Below are 20,733 nucleotides of genomic sequence, written 5' to 3'. Positions count from 1 at the left end.
CGAGAACATCAAGTGGCCCCAACACATCCCTAACAAAGTATTAAGAACCCAAACTCCCCCCAAGTGTCCGGCCTTATTGCTCTACGCCGCACCAGCTGGTTCGGCCCTGTTCTCCGTCTCCCTTCCTACTATCCTTTGCAGTTCAACCCAGGGGCTGCAGGCTGGAAACGACCTCGGGGCAAACCCAGCGCTCAGTAGATGTTAATATGGTAGACCTTAAACAGCATGGGGTTGCTATGGAGGCTTCTGAGGTTCTGGCACAAGACCCAGAACCCTAGTCTATCTGGTTGGCTCTACGCACCGGAAGAAGCTGGAGTCCCCACACATGCACAGGGAGAACATGCAAACTCCACACGGGGAGGTCCCCAGTTGATGGTTCTGTTTCAGGTCCCCCAGCTGGGTCTTGAACCAGGACCTTCTTTCTGTGAGGCAAGAGTGCTAACCACTGCACCGTAGTCCGAAAACTACCAAAGTAGCAAAAGCCTGAGACACTGGAATACTATGATGGAGCTGTCTGAAGACCTTCTTTGTAGGTCCTAGAGGGAGGCTGGAGCTATAGGCGGTCCAAATCCAGGCCTGTACATGTATTGAAGTTCCATATTGGCTAAACGCTCCTGATCCAGGTAATCAACAGTAGATAAGTCAGGATTTCTGGAAAACCAAAAGGAGGTAAGAATTTGGATACCCTTGGGCAAGTGTCTCTCTTGTCTGGGACTGTTGGTAGACAGCTCTAGAAAGCTTTCATAAGCCACCGAGCATCTACTTTAATTAACAGCTCTTAGAGTTGGCAAAAAGCATATTTGATCTTGGATTTGAGTCTTTAACCTTTTTGATTTTGTTATCAATTGCACAATCCTTCTTGATGGCCCACAAATTCTACACAAACAGACTTGTTTGAGTGCGAACGCTGTTTTGAACTTTTCATTTGGGATCTTAGTAAATCGGGCCTTTAGTTTGTCCCGTGTTGGCTTATCCAGTCACTCTGGTTTAAGAAAAAGAGTCTTTTGTAACATTAGTGGCAGAATGAATCAAATAGATTCTCGGCTTGTTGTAATGCTGCTTGTGTACGAAAGTTTGTATTAAAGAGAGAGGGAGAACTGAGACGACACAAAGGGGCTTCTGACAGGCTCATCCCCAACTGTGTCATTACACAAGCACAGTGTGCTTTGATGCTTAAACACACACACAAAACAATATGTCTGAACCACAACTAGAGTACTCACAAAGACACACTTAGTTAAGAGCAGCAGCTCTGACTCTCTTCAAGTTGTAGCTGACATGCCCACAGCACACACGCATCACTACACAACCGAGCCTCATTATCAGTTCAGACTGGGAATGTGTGCAGATGAGTGTGCTTGTGTGTCTTTGTATGCACGGGCTTGGATTGTGTCTATCCATACGGTCTGTGTGCATTCAACGATCTGGCCTGTGTGGACTCACACTTCAAACAACCACTTTATAGAAACTGTTAAAGTTTGTTGGCGTCTTCTCTAGACACACTTGTAAAGCTTATGCTACATAGACAATGTGATGTGTGTTCAAGAATGTGCTGAACACGGGTTCTTGGACTGTCCCGACCCAATACTAGTGCATGTACTACAGTTGGATGAGTCTTGCTCGACAGGCTTTTTCTGTCACAGCTCTGTTCCGATATTTGAAGGACTTGATGCCATAGAATTCTGTCCTGAACCGGAAGTATTAATTCCAACTCCATGATCAATCTTCAAACAGTTGGCACTTAAGTGAGTTTAAAGTATGCCACCCATATGTCACAACCAAATCCAAGACTCTGACTGGTCAAAGTTGAACTGGTTTAACTTTAAACACTCGTTCAATGCACATATTGTTCATAGAGCATGGACAAACATGGGCGCGAGAGTTTTGAAAGCAGAAACTCAAAATGTACATATACGCTCGTTTACGTAGACTTTTCATTGGAAGGAGATTCTTGAACACTTTCTGAGCCCGGTGTGAACGTAGCGTTAGAGACTAAGGCTGTGTTCAGACTGGACACATTTGGTCCACTTAAAGAGTACCAGAGTACATTTCCCCCGATGATACGGAACAAAGTTTCAGTCTAAATACCAAAAATAAATCCTGGACCCGGACCAGGAACCGCTCTCTGACCCATTATTTGAGGTGGTCTTGGTTAGTTTCCAATCGGACTGACCCAGCCATGTCGACCGTCGGAGTCAACAGCTCCCCCAAACCAAAACTACCTAAAGAAAACAAACAAACAAACAAAGCCAGCAAACCAAGACTACCAAGGTCCAACCCCAAACTTAAATAACAAAACCCAGCACTATAAGACTGATGAGGACAAAGCAGCAAATGAAACAAACCAGCACCACCGCACCAACTAAACCCAACCAGCTCCTCAGCCTGCTGCTCTGCTCCTGCCTGTCTTGGTGAGACCTCCTCTGTCTTAAATACCCAGCAGGTGCCGGTTAAGACACATTGGGCACACCTGCCAGGTGAGCAGAAGAACAAGATGGAAAAAGGTCCAGCTGTAGCAGCAGGACGTACCATTCTCACCGTTTTCCCGACTATCTATGTCACAAACACTTCTCAGCGTACTCCGTAGCTGTAGCGTCCTCAGTAACCGCCATGCAGCATTCCTCCGCCCGACCAAAGTAGCAGTAAAACCTTCATACAGACGTTTAAAATCGATCAGCAAAATAAAACGTTTGAATAACTGAAAAAACCTGGCAAGGACTTTCAATTTGCAGCACCTCCATCTTTGTTTGTTGACCTGCTCCATGATTGCTGGCCAACGAGTGAAGAGATCTTTAGTCACATGGTTTTGTTTACAAGCTTTGGTCCAGAACAAAAATCTCCGGTAGACGCCAGTCTGAACACAGACCAATTCAGAACTTGATCCGAAGCAACAGACTTTCCCAGTCTGAGTTCAGTTCAAATCTCAGCGACAGGTTTAGCATATCTATCAAAACTAATAACGCATTACTGGGTCATTCCACATCAAAAACGAAGTTTTGAGAAAACATTTGGGATGACCCCTTTCTGATTCAGCTGAAACATTTTGTGATCACAGCAGACTGCATGTAATGAGGTCAGGAATGAGGCCAGGCGGCTCTGGCTGCTGCTTTCATCTTTTCCGCATTGTTGCGTCTGGTGTGATCACCTCATAGATTCTCAATGAGGTGTTGGTCTGCTCAATCAATCAGTGTGGTAGTGTGGGAGCCAAGTCCTGCTGGGGAACAAAATCAGCACGTCTAGCAGGGACCGGTTCATGATGAACACATGTGGCCGTACTGGAGATCTGGTTGAACAAAGCACCGCGTTTCCTCGTTAAGGTTGGAGATGTACTCTAAAAACAACCCACAAAATCTACAAAAGAGGATTACAGTTGATTTAAGGATGTAGAACTCCTCACTACACACTCATGAGACACACATGAACATTTTCACACTTTTCTCTATTATTTAAACTTTATTTGTCAAACTTAACGTATTGTATCTATACAGGAGACACGACATTGACTGACAAGGTCTGCAACCAATCAGGACGCAGAATATAATACATTATGAATAAACACAAGCACAGTATAGCGAGGGACCACTGAAAACCAAAACCAACAGGTGACAAACTGTCTTCAGACGTAGCAAAGCCTGTATCCTCAGAGTCTTGGATGTACCCCACCCTCCAAAAAACAACCTAAAACAAACAGATTTAAACTGCAGGAGCATTAAACATTACCCAGAATGCCTCCTGGAATTTAGATAGTTGCTTTTGATCCTGCAATTGATCGTTTGATAAAGGACACACTCAAGTTTTGAGTCTGAGGTTGAATTTTGCGATCTATCCAGATTGTGAGCTGAGTTTCAATGTTTTGTGATCACAAAATAATGTGTTATTTCTATAAATTTCCCTCTTATTAATGAAAATGCCTACGTATTTGTTAGTATAAATATATTATGTCTGTTTATCAGTGAAAAATACCTTAAAAAACATATTTTTTAGCTAAATTGTACATTTTTAATGATTTTTTTTAGAATTTTGTAAAATATTTAGTCATTATAAAAACCTTGAAAAATAGATCAGTAAAATTAAATTTCACATGCATTAAAAACATAGGATGAATTTGAACTAAATTGGCTTCTAGTGGTTCAAAGATGAGCTACTTTAATGGAAAATAAAACAAATAAATTCTACAAAATTCCATGAAAACAACCGAGTAGCATCTAAAGTAAAAAAATAAAACCTGTCACCTGAGATATGCAGAAAATAGTTGGGTAAACACTTCAATAAAATATTGCCTGCTCTGCCTTCATAGGCTTTTTACCACCAATAAAAATGTCAGTCATGATTTATCAAATCTTGAGTGACACTTTTAATCACATTTTTTTCCGTTTTTTTCGTGGAGTCACTCAGCAGTGTTGTGCAGCGACTCAGACGCAAACAGAGACTGCTCTGAGGAGATAACATCTGTGTCTGTAGTGATGGGAGAATTACTTAGTTATGGGAAAATGTCAGACACTGAAACGAGGAACACTTCATGACAGCATATGCAGGCGTAAGGAGGGAATAGGAATAACAAACAGGCCAGAGACTTTTGATTAAAACGTAAAAAATCCAAATCATGGTTTAATTTTCACTTTAGCAATAATAGGCAACATAAAGAAACAAAGGAACAACCTTCTCTTAACTGTCTGTCTACATTTATTAACTTAACAATAAAGTTTTTAACTTTATGAGGTTTAATAGTAATCAACTCATTGTATTTGCAAATTGACTGTGATATTTGCACAGTTTACACTATAACACCCACAAAAACATTTAATGACTCATTCCTCTTAATACAGTAGAGACTTGCAGAAGTTTTCCCAACGTCTTATTGCAGAATTCTTCATGTATTTTCAAGTTATCTTCTCATTTTTTTGCAAACTGCAAAAACAGGCCCTGTAGAAATAAGTCAAAATTTCTTAAAATTTAAAGGGTAACCAAACAGGGCAGTTGGACTCCATTCTCAGCCCAGATTGGAAAAATCCACAAAAGGGGGCGGGGCTAGTAGAGCAGGTCTGAGCAGTGGAGGTGTGGCTTGGATCTATGATTGACCGTTAGGTAAGCTTTGTGTAACATACGCTGGGGCTTCAGTATGGAGAGTGGGACTGATGTAACACAGATGTTTCTTGGATGATATTTTTCAAAAATATGGCAATGACCAACAGAGGATTTTTAAAGCACCATTTTTAGAGGTCTACAGACAAAAAAAGTTGATTTGGTGTTTAATTACCCTTAACAGAAATCTTTGAATACGTTAAGTTGTCCTTATCTAGATATTACAGCTTTTCAGTCAGGCACCTACAGACTGGAACCTTTGGAAAAAAACAATTCAACTTTCAAAGCTCATAACTTTGCCACAGTTTGATATTATTATGAACCACCTGGAGATAAAGTCACTAAACTGTAGCTGTTTTTAACTATTGAATTAATTAATTTTGTTGTTATTGTATTAATTGATTCCATATTTAATTCTATGTAATGTCTGGAGTGTGTGTAACTCTTCCCTCTTGAACAGGACTCCTTTGAAGAAGAGATCAGTCAATCTCAATGGGATTTTTTTTCCTGGTTAAATAATAGTTAAATACATTTAAAAATAATCTTCTTTAAGACAAAAATTCTAGTCACTACAACACATTTTTCTGAACTAAAATTATTTTAAAATTAAAAAACGTTAATAAAATAAATTTTCTAGCAAGACAGAAAATAAGACATATTTTCTTAAAAAAAAATATTTTTACTTTGTTGAAATTCAGTTTTTTGCGGGCATATCTCAGTGTGTCAATCAATTGTTTTTTTTTTTTTTTTTTTTTAATTTCCTGTCAAAATGCTTCCACTTCAGCACCGTGTTGTTGTTACTCTGGCATTTGAATTCATTTGAATTTATGACATTTTATTGAACCTGAGACCTGCTTTGAGGATCTTGATATTTTTAGGGTAAAGTAGTCTAATAACTGACGTGTTTTCAGTGTTTTCGCCTCATTCTGAGGGTTCCGGCTGACATTGCTGAGTTCCAAACACAAACATGCAGAGGTAGGTTTCCCGCCTCACCTGCAGGTTGCCACAGAAGCGGTAGATGCCGTTGTCTGTGTTGATGCTGTTGTCGATGGTGTTGGGGATGCGTTCGCGCTTTCTTTGGTATGGGGTCGTGATGGCGGTCGTGGTCTGGACGGGTGTCATGCCGCGTCCCACACCAACATCTGTCCCGTTACCAAACGCCTGGATGGCGTTTACTGTGAAGAAAGGGAAAAAAACAAATAGTTAAAATCCTTCACATCGTTCTGGATGAAATCCGTCCAAGAAAGCTGTAATTAAAGGATGGTCGACCACAAGTAAAGACAGTATTTATGGTTCATTAATAAGCACCCCCCGACATTATAAATTCACCACACCCTTAAAATCCTGAATGCTGATGTGGCCACCGACTATTAAACCCCATTAGCGGCCCTATTAATAGCCTCTTAAGGCTTTGAGGTGTGGCTCACATGGACTCCCATTAAAGCAGTTTTACTGATCTGCTTTCTAAAACAAAATGAAAGTCTTCCCTCCAACCATGAATTATGAAAGTTCAAGTCAGCGAAAGTGAAGGAGGAATGATCCGCCCCCGGGGATCTTTAACCCTAATAAAACATTCATCTGTTCATGTATGAGGGTTTATGACTTTAGGATCATTATTTTCTCTGAAAAGATGCACCAGTCGGTAGATCTTCAGTGGAGATCAGCATCTTATGCCTCCTTTCCATTGAGTGGTCCGGATTGGACCGGTTTAGAATGGTCTGGGTTATTCCAGTGAGCGTTTCCATTGAGTGTTGGACCATCAAGGCGCACGTGGGTGTCGACTGATAACGTCGGTGTGCAGCAGTAGTTCTCCATATTTGTGGATTTGGCGTGTCTCCGGTCACTAATTCCCACAAATAAAGGGGAATACTGAATGTAAAAAATGTAATATTCTTTGCAGGATGATTGCAGAAGAAGAATACAGCCGAAAAGACAAACCTTTTGGCTTGGATCTTGAGTCGGCAAAAGTACTGCTTAGACGTTTGCTGGTGTTGTGATACCTTTCCACCAACCAACGGATTTCATTGTGTGATGACAGAGGTTCCCCTCTCAATTTTTCAATGGATCTACAAGCAACGGGGGACCAAAAATGGTACGAGTCGGTCCGGTCTGAGGGTCCATTTTATAAATGAAACGCTTAGAATAGTGTACCGGTCCGGTCCGGCCAGGCAGAGTGTCTTTTATTTTGAAAGGAACTTCTGTCAAAGGATATTTTCTTTTAATGTTTGCGTTTTATTCATGTAAAATGAACAACAGTTCATTAATGTTTATCATAGTAACATTGGTATAAATACAAATCAGTGTCTTATATTTTCAAAGGGTGAAGGAAGACTTTGTGGCTCTTACTGGGTTGTAGTAGAAACTCTTTCAGAGTTGAAGGGTGGAGATCCCTGGAACTTTTTTAAAAATAACAATTCTCTGTAAGACATTTTTCTCACCTCATTGGCTTTTTTTGTCTATTTAAAGCAATTTCTCAAATTGTAAGAATTTTTGACTTATTTCCAGATGACATTTTTTTACAGTGTACAACACATTGAGCCCCAATGCCTTTATATCTATAAAACTTTGCAGACTTTAGCATTTCGAGTTTCTGAGTTCAGAACTCTCGCATTCAAGCGTCGCTACTCAAGTATTTTAGTCCGTCTTTGGGCTCTATGTACGAAACACGTGGCTACTGAATACGTGTTGAAAGTTAAATCAGTTTAATCTTTATCTAAAAGGGACTGTTATTTGGTAGTGATGTAGAGGTAGTGTCCATTTCAAAACACAAAACTACCAGTCGTTTGACATTTGATCATGGAGGAGAAACCAATAGCTGAAGTTTGTGTTTGAATTACACGACACCAATCGTATATCGGAACAGAGCTTTGAAAGAAAAAGACTGGATGTTAGCGTCTCATAGCGACAGTCCAGTGTGAACACCATCCTTAAAACTGTATCCAGTCTGGACAGCAGTTTTTCTGGAGCATCATCAAAGTTGTAGTTGTAGTTTTTTTTTCTCCTTCTTCAGCTGTTATCATTAATAACTCTCCTTTATAATTTCTCAATCATAACGTTCAGTTGTTCTGTAGGGAGCCATGAAGTGCTAGGACTAGAAAAAAGAGTTTCTAAGTTTGCACCATCTTTTATCGTTTAAAATATATGTTAATCATTATTGTATTGGTACTTAAATTATACAAAGAGCAACCCTGATATGTTGTGATTGAAATATTTTACCATAAATCTTCAAGTGAAAGCTAAAACAGCATCAGGATGCATAAATATCTGCAGTGTTGAGTTGTTTGGAAAAGGTATTGGCTCCACTATAATATATAATATAATAATTATTAGAAGTGCTTTGATTAGCTTAAATATTTATATTTAAAGTGACTGTAGAGACCAGTTCTATCGGCTCATTACAAACCTTAATGAAATATACAGAAATGTGGCTCACAAATAAAATCAAGTTAAAAAAATGTATTTTTTTTGTCGAGGTTTGACTCCACATGAACAATTTAAAGCTTAAACATTTTGTGCTGCTATTTTGAGCAAAGAGTTCACTGGACTGGTGCAGTCTTAAAACATCTTTGGTAGCCAAAGAAATACGTAAATATTAGTTTGCATGCATTTATGACTAACGGTAAACATCCTGAATTCAACATCTCTGCTCGCAGCCACAAAGAGATTGAGTCGACAGACTGGACCGCATGCGTCTGCACGAATCGCTGTGCGCTGATACACTGGTGCGCTCCGGCACTTTATTAAATAGCATTACACCCCTGTCGCACGCTATTCATCAGCTACTGAAGTTGCTTAAAGGCCCAGATTCACCACCCACCGCGGAAAAACGCATGTAAGTAGCTGTGAATATATAGGACTCATTCCAGTCAGCGATGCTGTCAGAGAGAATGAAAGCTGTCAGACTATTTGAATCCATTAAAGCAGACAGGAAGTCTTTACGTCTGAGATACAGAGAAAAGGGTCAGAAAAAGGAAAAAGTACCGTTCATTTTAAAAGAAAAAGAAGTCATGAGGACATTCTTTAAAGAGCCAAGTCACTTCTATCATCGTCCAGTAAAAAAGGAGTGCTTATTTGATTAGATACAAGTACGTTCTTAAATTTGCCAACTTTTATTTTACGCTTTTGACATGAAGGTAAACTTGCTGGAAGAGGTTAGATGTTGGTTGGATGTTCTAAATGGAGGTTTAGTAATAGTTTCATTCTGGTGGATGAGCTATTTTTCTACTTTTACAGTGACATGCCAGAATTTTATATCCTGATGGAGTTTCCTATGTAACTCAAACATCGAACAGCTGACATGGACCTACTGCGAGTCTGAACAGAGGTCGCCAACCTTTCACAGTAAAAGAGCCATTTGGGCTCGTTTTCTACTGATCAAAACCTAAAAGGAGTAATAGTCTGACTTAAGGAAATTTGGATTTGCATTCATGACCGTCTTTTTTATTAATAATATGAAATGTGTCTATTTTTTGGCACGAACAGAAGCAAAAATCTAAAAAGAACCTAGCATCTCTCAAAATTCGATATTTTTATTTTTTACTTATTTTCAGAATAAAAGACGCTCTACAAGAGTGGCTCCAGATCAAATCATCACTAAATTAATGCTGGCTGCTTTTGGTGCAGGGAATTTCTTTAAACCACGGGTCCCCAAACTGTGGCCCATGAGCCAGATAGGGCCCGCCTCCACATTTGGTCTGGCCCCCCAAACACTTTCAGAGACGCATGTTTTTTTTTTTTTTTAATCTGGCCGATCAAGACCCACAAAACATGTTCGTTTTAATTCCATCCTTCTACAGTCTGAACTGTGACGGAGAGACAGACTGAATGCTTTAATAGTGATTCTCCAGCTCCTGCCTGTACGTTTTTTGGCACTGAATCACACTTTCAACAACTTCAGTAATCTTGGTATCAAAATGTTTGGAATTTAGCTAATATTTTAGCATTATGCTAGCTCTTTTGGCTAACTTAGACTTTTATCTAGTTTTAGGCTAATTTCGAGTTTAGCTAATACTTTAGCATTATGCTAGCTCTTTGGCTAACTTAGACTTTTATCTAGTTTTAGGCTAATTTCGAGTTTAGCTAATACTTTAGCATTATGCTAGCTGTTTTGGCTAACTTAGACTTTTATCTAGTTTTAGGCTAATTTCGAGTTTAGCTAATACTTTAGCATTATGCTAGCTCTTTTGGCTAACTTAGACTTTTATCTAGTTTTAGGCTAATTTTGAGTTTAGCTAATATTCTAGCATTATGCTAGTTGTTTTGGCCAAATATAGACATTTTTTCCAGTTTATAGGCTAATTTGGGGTTTAGCTTATATCTTAGCATTACGCTAGCTATTTTGGCAAAATTTGACATGTTTCCTTTTTTTGGCTTATTTGGCATTTAGCTAATATTGTAGCAAGCTTTCAGCTTCAGGATTTTCAGCTGTCGGCGTTAGCATTTTTAGCTAGCTATCAGTTTCAGCATCTTCAGCAGCAACTTACAGCATTCCCACTAACACTTTCACAGTTAACGCTATATATCAAGTTAGTTTAATTTTCATGTGAAGATGAGAGAAAATAATTATTGAAAATGTGGCTATGTGTGGCTTTCTGGAAAATGTTTACGTTTAGGCTGTGATTGATACACTTTGTTAGCCTACAACTAACCCCCCATCAGAGAAAAAAACAGTTATATGGCCCTCATAAGAAAACGTTTGGTGACCCCCGCATTAAACTACAAACAAAACAATTGCTATAAAAAGAAAAAAACAATTTTTCTAGATAGTAGGACATGTGATACGGCTTTGATTCTCAACGATGGTTTTGTGGGTCACTGTTTAGATCTCTACTTACATGTTTTGCAGTAATGCTAGAAGAGTGTTGGGCGGGGTGACCTTTGCATACTCAGGAAATCCACACTTTGAATACATTAAACCTCCAGTGTCCTTTTGAAAATATAGAAGAATCTCAGCTAGTACAAAGATTAAAGAAAAGATGTATTTATTATTCTGCCAGTTAGTATTCAACTGAATCCACCTACAAAAGAGTGAGTATAACAATAGATCCTCTTCCTGTCTAATGAGGTCAAAAGTCTAATTGGCTGCAAACATCCTCAGACAAACGATAATAAATATCAAATAAGTTCTGGATCTTTAATCAGGAAAAGCAGGAAACTACAAGGTCTTCTTCCTTTTCCGCAGAGTTGGTCTCTCCCTCGTTCCGGTCTCTGTACTCATGACCCTGTAGCCTCCGTGTGTCAGAATCTTCAGGGTTGTCAGTTTCACTTACTGCTGAGCAAGCTTAATGAGTGCCGAAAGAAACAGAGAATGGAAAGAGGGAGACTGAAACCGGAGAGGAAGGGAGATGGAGCTGTGAAGCTCAAACCAGGAGAAAAAAAAGGGAGCGAAAGATCAGAACTGAGACTGGAAACGAGAAGCGAGAGTCTTCCTCCACTGCAAGTCTGCACTAACCGTGAGCTGAAGCCACCGAGTTACTCGTAGATGTATGTAGAGGAGGCTGTGACCCACAATAACCCTTCTGATTGAACACGTTTATTCTTAAATGTATTCAATCATGCAGGTATGAAGACATCAGCACAGTTTATACTATGTTTTTATTCCAATTTGAGGCATCAATTACACATTTCTAGACATGAGGCGTTAATTTGGCTTATTCACCAGAGAGGAGAATGGGAGTGTCAACATCACTGGAATCAGGCTCCTTTTGAAAATCAAGCTTCTTTTTTAAATAAAGAAATGTTGGTTTAAATATAAGTATTTGGGGTTTTGCACAAGTGTTGGTCGCACTGAAGACATAAACACGCATGCTGTATATAGACTCCCTAGAAGGTGAACTTCAAATTCTTGATTTGATTTGAATTTTAGCTGAACGCCAAATTAGCCTTAAAAAAAGAGAGCCTAAATTAGACCAAAAAGCTAGCATGCAGCTGAAATATTAGCCAAACAGAAATTAGCCTAAAATTGTGAAAATAAGTCTAAGTTAGCCTAAAACAGCTAGCATGCAGCTGAAATATTAGCTAAAGTCCAAATTAGCCTAAAAAAACTAAATTAGCCAATATAGCTAGCATGCAGCAGAAATATTAGCTAAAGTCCAAATTAGCCTATTAAACTGAAAAACGCCTAGGTGAAATATTGGTTAAATGCTATATTAACCTAAAAAACTGAAAAAAATCCTAAATTAGCCAAAACAGTTAGCATGCAGCTGAAATTTTAGCTAAACGCCAAATTAGCCTAAAAAACGGAAAAAAGCTACATTAGCCAAAACAGCTAGCATGCAGCTGAAATATCAGCTAAACTCCAAATTAGCCTAAAAAAAATCCTAAATTAGCCAAAACAGTTAGCATGCAGCTGAAATATTATCCATCCATCCATCCATCCATCTTCCTGACCGCTTTGTCCCTTTCGGGGTCGCGGGGTGCCGGAGCCTATCCCGGCTACTGAAGGGCGAAGGCGGGGTTCACCCTGGACAGGTCGCCAGTCCGTCTTAGGGCCTCAATCACACACCCATCCACTCTCACATACACACCTAGGGGCAATTTAGAGTCACCAATTAACCTATGAAGCATGTTTTTGGACGGTGGGAGGAAGCCGGAGTCCCCGGTGAAAACCCACACATGCACGGGGAGAACATGCAAACTCCACACAGAAAGGTCCCAGCCGGGAGTCGAACCGGGGCCTTCTCGCTGTGAGGCAAGAGCGCTAACCACTGCGCCACCGTGCAGCCCGCTGAAATATTAGATAAGTCCAAATTAGCCTAAAAAAACTAAATTAGCCAATATAGCTAGCATGCAGCTCAAATATTAGCCAAACTAAAATTAGCCTAAAATTGTGAAAATAAGTCTAAGTTAGCCTAAAACAGCTAGCATGCAGCTGAAATATTGGCTAAAGTCCAAATTAGCCTAAAAAAACTAAATTAGCCAATATAGCTAGTATGCAGCTGAAATATTAGCTAAAGTCCAAATTAGCCTATTAAACGGGAAAAAGGCCTAGGTGAAATATTGGTTAAATGCTATGTTAACCTAAAAAACTGAAAGAAATCCTAAATTAGCCAAAACAGTTAGCATGCAGCTGAAATTTTAGCTAAACGCCAAAGTAGTCTAAAAAAACTAAATTAGCCAATAAAGCTAGCATGCAGCTGAAATATTAGCTAAAGTCCAAAATAGCCTAAAAACAAATAAAAAAACTAAATTAGCCAAAGATTTCTAGCATGCAGCTAAAATATTAGCTAAATTCCAAATTAGCGTAAACAAAAAAAAACTAAATTAGTTAAAATAGCTAGCATGCAGCAGAAATATTAGCTAAACTCCAAAATAGCCTACAAACCTTAATAAATGGCAAAATAGTCCAAGCAGCTCGCAGAATGGCGTTATAACTTTCAACTTTTCTACACTCCATATAATATAAAGTTACGACTAGTTGACTAATAAATTAGTCATCCACTATTTTAATAGTTTAATAGTTTAATAGCCCTAGTAGAGAATGGCAACACAAAACAAGAACAAATTGTGCTTTTTTTCTGTCTCATTTCCTAAACTGTGAACTTCAGAAATGTAATTTTCAAGAAGGATTATGTCTAAACAGATAAAATATTCAGAAACATTTAAAAACTGTCCAAATAATAATAATAATGATAATAATTATAATAACAATAAAGAAAAAAGAAAAGAAAAAACCTTGTAGATCACAAGTGTCACTCAAGCGGAGCTCACAGATTTGTGCGTCCTTTAATAACACGTTGGACAATAAGGCATAAAATGACAAAACTATTTAAAACAAACAGGTTTTAATTAAAGTAAGCAAATTCTACTCTCAGTTTTAACCACACGCATTCATATTACGCGAGATGTGCAATAAAACAAAGCTTTTCCCAGCACGGGCAACACACTTTTTTAAATGTGACCCTGTCTCTGCCCTTCACAGAAATCAATGAGGAATCGCATTACACTTGAACTCTGCTGTGGAGGAAGCTGCAGCCAATACAGTGTAATATCAAAACTCAAGGAGCAGAAATAGCTCTTTTCCCACAGCAGCAGACACTCTTATCTCCGCAAAACCCAAATCCCATTGGTTTTAGTGTTTACAGTTATATATGGATCAGGAATGTACATTTTTAGATTCTATATTAGGTCTGACAGAATGGACGTATCAGGAGGGCATTTTTAACACTTGACCTGACAAAATCAATGTGATCTTATCTAACAAAAACACATTTGACTTATTCCCTTCAGCAGAGAAAACTCCTCGAGGAAATGTGTTTTGCTAAATCCTTCGATCTCTAATAGTCAGTTGGACTACAATGAATGACTGAGTTAACCAGTAGAACCTCGTGAGGTCATTTGTTTAAAAAGTCAGCCGTGCATTTCCAGTCTGACACCAGGTTCTCATTTTAAGTCTTTACACAGCTTCTATATTTCTTCAAAATCCCAATGGATCCAAACTCCAAATTTAGAATCAGAATAATTCGATTTAGCGAGAGGGATCCCCTACTTATTAGTTTGGTTAAGCATGAGCAACGTTTTTTTTTTATTTCTTTTGCTTTTTTCTGTATGTGTGAGCCAAAGTATTTAAACGATCTTTAATATGTTTCCTGAGAGTCTTGGGTCCCTGGATAAAGTCTCACGTGTCCCAGGAATGGCTGCACCAAAGGTCCAATTCTCCAGTACCATTTTATTTTTGTTTTGGAATTTTTTCTTCTCAAATTATTACTTTTCATTTAATTTAATTTAATTGTCAAAATAATCATTTTGTTTTCAGGATCTTCCTATGTTTTTATTTTCCATTTTGTTACACAAACCACAATTGAAAAAAAAATAAATCTAATTCATCATGTATTGTTTTATTTTGATGTATTTTTTGTGATAAATACTTTTTATTTGATGTATTATACGGGGTAAGAAGTACCCGAAAAACGTGATAGTGTAACTTTTTATAGAGAACATGTTCTAGAGTTAATAAATGAGGAATTGTGTGAACTTATATAATGAGATTCTAGTTTGATTAAAGCCCAAAACACTTTTCAGTCACAATCTCTAATCAATATGTATTTTGTTTATGAGTTTTATATATCTGTGACATTTTTGTTGTTAAAATGTCTAAAATAGGTGCTTTATAAAACTAATAAATCAAATCAAATCACAAAGATCATACTTTGAGAAATTTAAGTCTAAGGCTGAATTCAGACTGGACACATTGGATCCGATTACAGTGAACCAGAATTCATTTCCTTTGATAATTCAGAACAAATCTTGAGTTTAAATAAGTGTAAGGGGACCCTGATCCGGGACCAGGATCTGCTCTCGGACCCATCTTCTGAGGTGGTTCCGGGTCGTTTCCGATTGGACTGAACTTCAGTTCGCTCTGAGATTCCTCAGTCTGAATACAAAGCAGTCCGAGAAGGAAATAACTGAACCAAAACAGCCACCGTAGCTGGTTATTAGCAGACAAAGGTGGACAAACTCATAGGATGAATGCAGACTCAGTAAAACAACATGATCCACATTGATTCTCACAATGTTTTCACGACATAAACACTATCAGCGTACTTTGGTAGCTGTGACGAACTACTGCCGCTCTGCAGAAACTACGTCCTGGAAAACGACAGACTTTTAGAGACTTTTGCTAAAAAACACATCATCATAAAAGACAACGGGAGCACTTTTAAAATGAGATCATCTTTAACCACCACGGGCAATGTGCTCAAGATCAAAGAAGGCGTGAAGGTTAGTCCTCCAATCAGAGGTCTCTCTCTCCACCCCTGCAGCACAGTCACAAACTTAAAATATGAAGTCATGTTTGGTTCCTTCACAACCACAGTTTATGACAGAGAAAAAGCTTAAAAAAGGAAACATTTTCCTTTTTTTGTTTCAAAAGATACGCTAAGTTTATATGAAGGAAAGAAAAAGAGATATTAAGTCTTTTTTTTAATTGAAGTCATTGTAGAGTGGACTTCATGAAGAAGACACTTTCTATCAGAGATCTGCTGCAGCTTTGATGCCCACAAATCCAAAGAACAAACACACATCCAGACGCTGTGCTGCTGCAGTCACTGATTGTTCTACAATGCCGCAGAATAACAATGCAAGCTTAGGAATGCGATATATTTAGTTAGCAAGAGAGAAAAGAGTAAGAAGACAGTCTGAGAGGGTGAGAAGAAGTGTGCAGTGCAGGAAAAAACAATAAAAGCCCGGCAGAAAAAGATGGGAGAAAATAGAAGCAAAGATGCAGATAAGACCGAGACGACGGCGAAAAGGGGAGAACAAAGTGAGGCGGGATCAAACCGGGGTTGAGCGCAGGAGAAACTCACGCAGGCAGATGTTCTCGGTGAAAAACTTGGTGAACTTGTCACACTCGTCCTTGCTGTTGCCGCTGTTGCTGCAGTCGCAGAAGGGAGAGACGCTGATTTTGGGCGAGCGCAGGTAGTTCGGGGTCATCACAGTACCTGGAGATGATATAGTAAAAAAACGTTTTGAAAAGGAATTTAGTAGAAAAAAAGCATCACAATTTACTGTTCACAGTAGTTTTAGAGGAACTTGAGAACAATCTTTTTGGAGGAGAAAACTCAAAAGAAGGATTTAGGATTTTTTGATTATTAGTTGCCATGTTGCTTTTCCTGTTTTATGTTGACATGTCTAATTAGATAAACTACAATTTATCTAACAGATTATATAATAAATATCTTCGAACACATGTGTCAAAGTCAAGGCTCGGGGGCCAGATCCGGCCCTCCGGGTAATTCTGTCCGGCCCTCCAGATCATTTTATTTTATTGTTATTAACGACCCGATGTTACCTTGTTCTTATTTCTAACTTATATAATTCTGACAAACTATATTTTTATGGAAAGTAAAATATTGAAAGTTATTTAAGATTTAAGTTGATTTATTCTGGAATAATATTCCTGCCTTTTAATTATTCATAATTATGTTAAAAAGTTACAGTTTTAAAGTTTTAGAAATTGACATTCTCTTAGATTTTTGGACTGTTTTGGCATTTACTGAGATTTTTAAGCTGTTTTGGGGTTTAGCTAATATTTCAACAACTTGCTAGCTGTTTAAGCTAATTTAGGCTTTTTTGTTTTTTAGGCTAATTTCAAGTTTAGCTATTTTTTCAGCTACATGCTAGCTGTTATGACTAACCTGTTTTTTTTGTTTTGTTTTGTTTTTTAGGCTGTTTTGGAGTTTAGCTAATATTGCAGCTACATGTTAGATGTTTTGGCTAATTTAGGCTTTTTTTTTTAGGCTATTTTGAAGTTTGGCTATTTTTTCAGCTACATGCTAGCTGTTTTGACTAACCTAAGTTTTTATTTTTTTTTATTTTAGTTTTTTAGGCTGTTTTGGAGTTTAGCTAATATTTCAGTTAAATGTTAGCTGTTTTGGCAAAATTTGGGGTTTTTTGTTTAGTTTTTGAGGCTTTTTTGGACTTCAGCTAATATTTAAGCAATATGCTAGCTGTATTGGTTAATTTAGGCTTTTTCTCTAGTTTCTTAGGCTATTTTTAAGTTTAGCTATTTTTTTTTCAGCTGCATGCTAGCTGCTTTGACTACCTAAGTTTTTTTTCCGTGTTTTTTAGGGTAATTTGGGATTTAGCTAATATTCCTGCTGCCTATCAGCCTCAGTGTTTTCAGCTATCAATTTCAGCATCTTCAGCAGACAAATTCAGCTTACAGCATTCACACTAACATTATTGCAGGTAATGCTATATATCTAGATCATAAGTTACGGCTTTAAAATTTTAAAATGTAGTTTTACAGTGTTAAATAAAAGTTTATCCTGTTCAATCTGCGATCTAAAGCGTGTTTTAGATTTTGGACCCTTGTGCGTTTGAGTTTGACTCCCCTGTTCTAAAGTCTCAGGAGTCTCAGGCAGCAACAGTCCAGTATGAACAGTATAGTATAGTATAGTATAGTATAGTATGAACACATGAGCTAAAGTCGCCTGTCACATGATCAGTGTGAACAGAGGATAGCAGTTGCCTCAAAGGGTAAATACTGTCTGAACTTTATTTGTGGATCTAGTTTGGGGACTTTTAGCATCAAATAAAAAGCGAGTAGACAAAAGTGTGAATTATTTATGACTGTGACTTTAGTAAAAAATATATTTTGTTAGATTGCTTAGACAAAACTATATGAAGAATAAAATATTAGGCAACACTAATTAGACAGGATGTCTCCTTTGGACTCACCTATCAGACCAGAGTATGCAAGCAGGCAGTTTGCATAGTTCTCCTTCAGGCAGCCGGACTTTGAATGAGGTTCTGGTTGGCAGTTCACAAAGAAATCCGCCAGTCGTGACCTGAAACACATCAAACAAATCTGAATTCATCACAGCCATGTAGTGGACATTTTACGACGTTCAAAGGATTGCTGTAACTGTTAATGTGGTCGTAGTTTGTGTTCTCTGGGACTCGTTCAGTCGGCCAAAAACCATAATAACTGGATTTTAACAAAAGGTTCTTTCCAAAGTTATTGTTTGTGAGAGTTGTTAGTTTTAATTAAAAAACAGAGAAAAACAGTTCAAAAATATCTGAAAATCAAGACAAAGAAAGCATTTTATGTCATTTAAATACGATTACATGTTACTCCATTTAAACCCTTTTAGCACCTGTGTGAGGAGAGTGGAAAGAGACTGAGAACACATTTACTTCCTTCATAAAGCTGAATAAAGTTTGTTGTCATCAAAGTAAAGGTCGTCATTATACAGACTCAAACGTTAAGAACTGCTTTCAAATGACTCAAACTAATAATAACCTCAAGTGAACGTGGTGGTCGTATACAAATGCATCACAGACTTACAGTGAAAATAAAACCAAAATCCAGTCAGATATTCAGTCACATTTTGGTACAGCTGGTTCATCACATTTTTTGCTCTTTTAAGGTCACAAACACAAAATTGGGAACAGTTTGAGACAAACAATCCCATTTCAAGAATTTCTTTTTATTTTTAACTTGAAAAAAACATCAACAATTGCATAACATTTTTCCTTTTTCTTCTAAATATTCTGATTCTCTCATAGAAACGTTGCATGGGCCAATGTTCTATCATGTTACTCTATGATGAGCCTTGAATTTAAAAAAGAAAGTTCTGAATACACAGATATCTTAGCATATATATTTTTTTTTCAATAAATTCAATTTTTTCTAAGTTTAGGTGTTTCCAATCCAATTTGCTCAATTTCACAGTCAATGGAAACACAGGTAACAAGAATGATGAATACTAGAAGTTTAACCTGTTTGAATGTCCTGTAGTAACACATGACTTCAGATATTTGTGTAAAAACCCACTTCTATGAAAATTGTATTTTTGGTGTTTTTAGTACATTCTTTTGGCATTTTTCTGATGATGAAGAACATGCTTTAGGAAAATTAAGCTCAAAATTGCATTTGTGGTGATTTTTTTTTTAAAATTCAAATCATTGTGAATCAGTAGCAGATTAAAAAATGCAATTTTAAATAATGAATTTGTGACGTAGAAAATTTTTTGTAAGTTCCCTGCGAATTTCTAATAATCTCCTGCTGCTCTGTAGACACTATGTCGTAGAAAATGACACGTTTTTCAAAAATGAGACCAAAACCAACATCATTGTCATTAAAACTGTTGTTGATCAGCCGGGACACTAAGTGTGAAAAATCAACAACAATTTGTCCCAAATGATGAAACAAAGTGCAATAATGAAACATTAACGCGTGATTATAACTGCATCATGTCTCTCTCTGCAATATTCATATATTTTTCTTTTCTTAAATTCTTTTTTCTCATTCCCATTTATATTTTTATTTATGATCCTTGTTTAAGTTTGTCAGATCTTTCTTGTACAATTTCCCTCTTTGATCATCAATTCTATCCGTGATATTGGAAACAGACATGATCACAAAAACCTCCAACTTCCACACATCCTCATCCTCGTCTCAGATACCAACAAGCTGTAAAAAACTTCCAGAACTCCAAAAACAGGTTTTCTTCAGGGACGCAGGTTTCTCTGTTTAACTGTAAATGACACTTCCTAACAGCAACAGCTGCCCACAAACACGCCTTAACACTTCTGCGTAGCGTCTGAATCGCCTGCATAAGTGAACCTGTGACACCAATCTGGCGCACAGCAGAGCGCTACACAATGATTGCCGTCCCATGAACCCCGATACAGCACACCTGCCATATGTTAGGGGAGCATGTGGCTTTAATCTGTCAGCGCCGTCTGACAAATGGACCGCGCCACGGAGAGACTTGTCATTCAGTCGTGAGCGCACGGTTGATTGATAGAGAGTTCAATAGAGAAGGGGAAAAAAGTGACAGAGATGGAGGAAAATGGAAATCCGCTCTTATGAATCCACGGCTGTCAGTCTGCTTGTTGTTAAGTACTGTAGATGAGACAGGAGGAGGACTCGAGGCCAGAGTCCAAATGGAGCTTATTTAGTACGGATAACACAGGTGCCACAAACCATTGTTTTAATAGTCGACTATTCACTGATTATTTTTTACGATTAGTCGACTAATCGGGTCATGCACAAACTGGATGTTAAACACACATTTTTACCATCATTAGCTTGAAACAAACTAAAAACCAGATATATAGCATTACCTGTGATAATGCTAGTTTGAATGCTGTAAGCTAAATTTGGCCGCTGAAGATGCTGAAATAGATAGCTAAAAAAATTGA

At 37.9% G+C, this 20,733-nt stretch overlaps 1 protein-coding gene across 4 annotated transcripts in view; it reads right to left on the bottom strand.

The window, feature by feature from the left end:
- The window catches only part of gfra1a (gdnf family receptor alpha 1a), a 237,295-nt gene that overhangs the window by 9,965 nt on the left and 206,597 nt on the right, over nt 1–20,733 (bottom strand). For all 4 annotated transcript variants that reach the window (XM_036215675.1, XM_024296700.2, XM_024296699.2 and 1 more), the window contains 3 exons: nt 18,262–18,371; nt 16,386–16,520; nt 6,076–6,257 (listed from right to left, as the gene is read on the bottom strand). In XM_036215675.1, the coding sequence (XP_036071568.1) occupies nt 6,076–6,257; nt 16,386–16,520; nt 18,262–18,371 (427 nt within the window). The remainder of the gene's footprint in view (nt 1–6,075; nt 6,258–16,385; nt 16,521–18,261; nt 18,372–20,733) is intronic.

This window comes from Oryzias melastigma, linkage group LG15 (assembly GCF_002922805.2).
Source record: "Oryzias melastigma strain HK-1 linkage group LG15, ASM292280v2, whole genome shotgun sequence".
Lineage (NCBI taxonomy): Eukaryota > Metazoa > Chordata > Actinopteri > Beloniformes > Adrianichthyidae > Oryzias > Oryzias melastigma.
The sequence above is the reverse complement of the archived record's forward strand: the minus strand, read 5'-3'. Positions and strand labels throughout refer to the sequence as shown.